The sequence below is a fragment of the Fonsecaea multimorphosa genome, assembly GCF_000836435.1.
Source record: "Fonsecaea multimorphosa CBS 102226 unplaced genomic scaffold supercont1.38, whole genome shotgun sequence".
Taxonomy (NCBI): Eukaryota; Fungi; Ascomycota; class Eurotiomycetes; order Chaetothyriales; family Herpotrichiellaceae; genus Fonsecaea; species Fonsecaea multimorphosa.
In genome coordinates this window covers 281,791-287,225 of record NW_015971672.1, presented here as the reverse complement: position 1 = coordinate 287,225, position 5,435 = coordinate 281,791, and the positions used below count along the sequence as shown (strand labels likewise).

Genomic DNA, 5,435 nt, shown 5'->3' with positions numbered 1-5,435 from the left:
TGAGCTGCTTCGTGTTAAGTTTTTGCTGGTCTAGAAGACTGGTTCCAAAATGTCCGTAATATGAGCTGAAACCTGAAAACACACATAATGAACCCGATCACAATTTCATTTATATTTAATTGTTAATCATCAGAAGCGGCTTGGGTTAAGTGGCTGTACTACATATTGCACGCGTATCATATATCAGATGGGAACAATTATCCATAACAGGATCTATATGACCAGACTAGACTTGAACTGGACCTTCTCCAGGCCAATACCCATATATGAGTGTCGCATATAGACATAAAAGATATCAAAGAAACAGCTTATTCACTAAGACTCTCTCCCCCTAAGCCCACCAAGAATCCCCACTTCCCCACAGCAATTCCCGACAGGGATAGTAATGCATCTCTGACCGGCCGGTGCCAGTGTGTCCAGCACCAGCTAGCGCGAGAGTCAGAAAGTCCTGACTGAACGAAGAAATTGTTTGCCGCGGCCATGCATGGGGACATTCAAACCCTGACTTATTACTTACAATGCATGGGGAGAACCGATGGGGCCAGCGTCTTAGGGTGCCTATTATTCAACTTTGCTAGTGGTCTCCCTGTGGCACCCAATGTCAAGCGCCGCTTTTTCCAGCGCTTGGGCCTTTCGTACCGAGTACAATGCAGCGGCATCTTACATGGCAAGCTGGTACAAGGCAGGACAAGACAAGACAAGACCGAGGCATCTAAACTTACACGGGTCATGGCCATATCATCCCGAGGGAATGAAAGATCCCAAATCAGTAAGGTAAAGTTTACATGCAAATACATACACGCACTCAGAAGATTGCCCGTGTTTTAGGATTTTTGGCAAAGAATCTGAATCATCACCACCCCGCCTGTCTTCATTCATATGTTTTGAAAGAAAAATTCCTTTCTTTTCTTTTTCGTTCAATAGACCCCAGTGTGTGAGCAGCCCCGTGTCCCCCGTGTCTTCTCCACCAAGATGATCACAAACCTCGTGGACGAGTACGAGATCCTCGACCAATACCACTCGCAGCCACGGAAGCTCAAGATCATCCACGTCGGGGCCGGCGCGTCGGGTTTGTTATTGGCCTACAAGGCTGAGCGGCAGCTGCGCAACTACGAGTTGATCTGCTACGAAAAGTATGTCCACCCACAACTCTTGAGAAACAACACAGTATATCCCTATGTGAAGGGGGGGGGGGGGGAACCATAGGACTGACTCGGCTCTCTCTCTTGTTGGGAGTTAGGAATCCAAGCATCGGTGGAACATGGTATGAGAACAGATACCCCGGCTGCGCGTGCGACATCCCCGCCCATACCTACACCTACACCTTCCGCCCCAACCCGGAGTGGTCGGGCTTCTACTCGCGCTCGGACGAGATCCAGACGTACTTTGAGAAGTTCTACGAAGAGTACGACCTCAAACGCTACGTGCGGCTGGACACCGAGGTCGTGGGCGCCACGTGGTTCGAGGATAGCGGTGAATGTGAGTCTCTCCCTCACCCATGTATTCACGCAAATCCATCGACACCTGCCGTGGTTGGGTCGGAGAAAAAGATATCCTGACACGGACGTTTGGGGGCATATCTAGGGGAGGTTGAGCTCAGGAACGGAGATAGGACGTTTACAGATCGCTGCAACGTCCTGATCAATGGTTCGGGCGTCGTGAATAAATGGAAATGTGAGTTTTTCGCCGCGGCCATGCCATGGCTCAAAACTGGCGTGAAAAAGACGCCCCGAATCTGGTAGAGGCTAATCTCCTACACAGGGCCCGCCATCGAGGGCATTTCTTCCTACAAGGGCATCCTCGCCCACAGCGCCAACTGGGATACCTCGATCGACTGGCAAGGCAAGAAGGTGGCGGTGCTGGGAACAGGGTCGAGCTCCATCCAAATGGTGCCCCATCTAGCCCGAGGTAAAAGAGATTAACGAAACAAACCCAGATACCCAAAAGGAATATTCCCGCTGAGCCATTCATGTGTTGGGCAGGATCTCAGAGCTTGACCGTCTTTGCTCGAAACATGACCTATATCGCCCCGCAGGTCGCCGCCGACGCTCAAAAGATTGACGAAAACTCCCAACAACCAGCCGCGGTCGGGAAGCACTACTATATCGAAGCCGAGAAGCAGAAATTCCGCAGTGATCCAGGGTTCCACCTGCAGTATCGCAAGAGACTCGAGTCCGCCTTGACCGAGATGTTCCCCATGTTTTTGAGGGGTACCAAGCTGAACATGCAGGCCAGGGAAGGGATGCGAGCCAGCATGCTGGCCAAGATCGGACCGGGCCACGAAGAGTTGAAGCAGAGATTCATCCCGCAGTGGTCCCCGGGTTGTCGAAGGCTGACCCCGGGGGAAGGGTATCTCGAGACCCTGATCCTGGACCACGTCAAGGTGATCCACGACGAGATCGCGCGGTTCACCGAGACCGGGCTCGTGACGGCCGCTGGTGAGGCGTTGGACTTTGATATCATCGCCTGCGCGACCGGTTTCGACATCGCGTACACGCCGCACTTTAAGATCACGGGCGTCGACGGCGCCGTCATGCAGGAGGAATGGAAGGAGACGCCCAACATCTACCTCAGCATCACGGCGCCCAAGTTTCCCAATTACTTTGTCGTCAATGGGCCGACGGGGAATTGGGGCCAGGGATGTGCCCTGCCTTCGGTAAGCAAACCCCCCCTTTTTGTTGTCTCTCTTCCACTCCGCTTTCGGTGAGGACAGAACCCAGGTTGGACATTTCTGTTAATCTGTCATGTGTCACCTGGCATAGCACGAGGTCCAACTCGAGTACGCCCTCCAATGCTGCCGCAAGATGCAAGAGGAAGGCATCCGAGCGATGGAGCCGCGGCAGGGCCCGACGACGCAGATCAACCAGCATCTGGATGCGTGGCACAAGAAGTACAGCGTGTGGGCCGAGGAGTGCCGGTCGTGGTACAAGGACAACAAGCCCGACGGCCGCGTCTACATCTGGCCGGGCAGCCTGCTGCACCACCTGAAGACGCTTCGCAGCCCGCGTTATGAACACTACGACCTGCGCTACGAGAGCGACAACGTCTGGGCATTCCTGGGCAATGGGCGAACGGACTTGGAGTGGGAGCACGACAACGGCCGCCCGGTAGACCTGGCGCCGTATATTCGCAACGCCGATGTGCCGTGGAGTTTGGACCTGCCCGTGGATGTGCCCGTGAAAGGTGCGGAGCCGTCGCAACAGGCGTGACACGAAGAAAGGGCTGAAAGTGATTCCGAAAGTCGAGGTGTTAGTTCGTAACCAGACTTAGTGGCCTCCTCCCGCACTTGGAGATTTTGTGTGGGCGTGCAGGGAGATTGGCGACAAATGCGCTCATCTAGGTATTGGAGTTCCGCCCTTTGTTATCCCAACTGAATGAGAGAGACAGAAGTTGTTGCTTGTACTATAAGAAGTACAGGATGTCCGTTCAACCTATTCCAGAAGCTGTCGATAAGTAGCAGCAGTAGGTGCTTGACCGTCCTGATACGACGCACACCTGCGGTACCAGCTCATGGCGACGTCGTCCAGGGGCCGAGGTGAGGGCCAGGAGATCTTATTGCGTGACCGGAGCGGCACGCCCTGGGCGATTTTGACATTCGGCTCGTAGAGGTGCGGATACTTGACGAACAGGCTTGGGTCGAGGAGGTACTCTCCGACGCCCTGGCCGATCTTGAGACGGCGATACATCTCGTGCGCGTACTCCCTGGTGTGCAGCAGGGTGTAGAGGTCTGGAGCTGGCAACTTGACTTGGAGCTTGGGACCGATGATGGCGGTGGAGGTGGTGTTGGGATTGTCGCCGTCGTTCAGCCATGTCGGGTTCGTCTCCATGCCGAAGATGATGTCGTGGATGTTGAAGTAAACCATCAGGGGCTCGGCGCCCAGCACGAACTCAGACAGGTCTGCCTGCACGACGTACGCCAGGCCGATGTCGCCGCAGATCTCGTCCAAGGCCGGATCGGCGCAGTGGTATTGAATCAGCTTGTCCCTCAGAAAAGAGAAGACACACCAGTCAATGACAGGCGGATGGGGCACCGCCGTCTGAAGCGGAGTGGGCTGCATCGAGGGCGGTATGGCCGCAAATGTTTCGGGCCCAGGTGATATCCGCCACGCCGCAAGTTTCGTGAGCGTGTCCTTTCCGTTGGTCCATTGGATCCAGGATTCCATGCCGCCCCAGGCGATCTTGATAAAGGCGGAGACGAGGCTTGACACCATGTGATTGAGACTGAGGCATACTCTTTTCAGTAGGTTTGATTAAAAGCGTGTGTGGAATACTTTACGTACCTGCCCAGGTCGGGGTTTCGTCTGTTGCCCAGGTAGCCCGTCACAGCGCACATCTCATAGGCATGAATATGTTCCGAGTAGTTGGAGCGCGCCATCACCTGCAAGCTGCGATAGAGAGGGAATGTGACCGACGGTTGAGGATTGTGTCGTACCGACGGAGTGGTAGATAATGCTAGAACCCCCTGACCGACATCCCAGTCGACATCCTCTCTCAGAGACTCGTCGTTTGACGAGATCGCCACGTGCGGCTCTGATGCATATATTTCTGGGGTGGGTGTTTCGTTGGATGAAGAGATGGCAGAGCCCGAGCCAGGGCATGCATTTGGGTCCGAGATCGTGTTGAGAGGCGCGGACGGGGGTTCGACGTCAGCGAGGCCAGACGGCACGTCGACTGGGGCCGTCCACGGATCCAGGCCTTCATCGTCCTCGTCGAGCCTGCTTGTATGTGCGTCCTTATTATGGCTTTTCATTAGACTCAAAAGGATCACCTGGATTCACAAGGGGCTCGACCATAACCGATGTGCATGAGGGATCAACTCCACGACTTACAAAGTTGTTCTCCCTGCTCTCCACCATGGTATCGATGATGCCCTTCAGCGTTGCTTGAAGACTTCGAAGCTTCTTCTCGGACTGCCATAGTTGCTGTCTTAGTCTTCGATTCTCTTCCACCAGCCTGCTGTTGCGATCACTCTCTGAACCGGAGAACAGGGCCAGCTGCTGCTTGAGCTCGTTGATTTCCAGACTCTGCCGCGCGCGAAATGCTTGCTGAGAAAGTCGGTTGCGCAGCTTCCTGCCAGGGATCGTGCGGTGAGCATCACCAGCAACAGTTGGATCAGACAACAACGGCCATTCACCTACCGCTTTTCTGTCGCTGCATTTGACTTCTTTCGTGGACCAGCACCCGTGCCGACGAACTCTTGTGGTGATGCCATGTAACTCGGGATCTTTTTGGCAGGTCGTGTTTTCCTATTATTGATATGATGGTCCTGTAATCAATCGACGTTAAGGTGCAAGGAACTTCCTGAGAGCCTAAGCAGCCGCTTGGGCGTTTAGAAAAGAAAAATCCACCATTTCCCGCATTCCGGATGGCACTACAGAGATAGCATCCTGGGGATTTGCGGAGGCGCGAACCCCATTGACCTCGGCTTCCCTCTG

The 5,435-nt window shown here is 54.4% G+C and overlaps 2 protein-coding genes across 2 annotated transcripts; one reads left to right on the top strand and one right to left on the bottom strand.

Annotated features, from left to right (window-relative positions):
* Nucleotides 1–972: 972 nt before the first annotated feature.
* Z520_11427 (uncharacterized protein) lies at nucleotides 973–3,209 on the top strand (the record flags this gene model as incomplete). The annotated part of the gene is made up of 6 exons (XM_016781916.1): nucleotides 973–1,133; nucleotides 1,241–1,479; nucleotides 1,585–1,674; nucleotides 1,762–1,908; nucleotides 1,983–2,656; nucleotides 2,763–3,209. 6 exons carry the CDS (start codon nucleotides 973–975, stop codon nucleotides 3,207–3,209), a joined length of 1,758 nt encoding a protein of 585 aa, XP_016627074.1.
* A 222-nt stretch (nucleotides 3,210–3,431) lies between these two features.
* On the bottom strand, nucleotides 3,432–5,212 carry Z520_11426 (uncharacterized protein; the record flags this gene model as incomplete). The annotated part of the gene is made up of 4 exons (XM_016781915.1): nucleotides 3,432–4,221; nucleotides 4,281–4,768; nucleotides 4,830–5,070; nucleotides 5,139–5,212. 4 exons carry the CDS (start codon nucleotides 5,210–5,212, stop codon nucleotides 3,432–3,434), a joined length of 1,593 nt encoding a protein of 530 aa, XP_016627073.1.
* Between the last annotated feature and the right edge of the window lie 223 nt (nucleotides 5,213–5,435).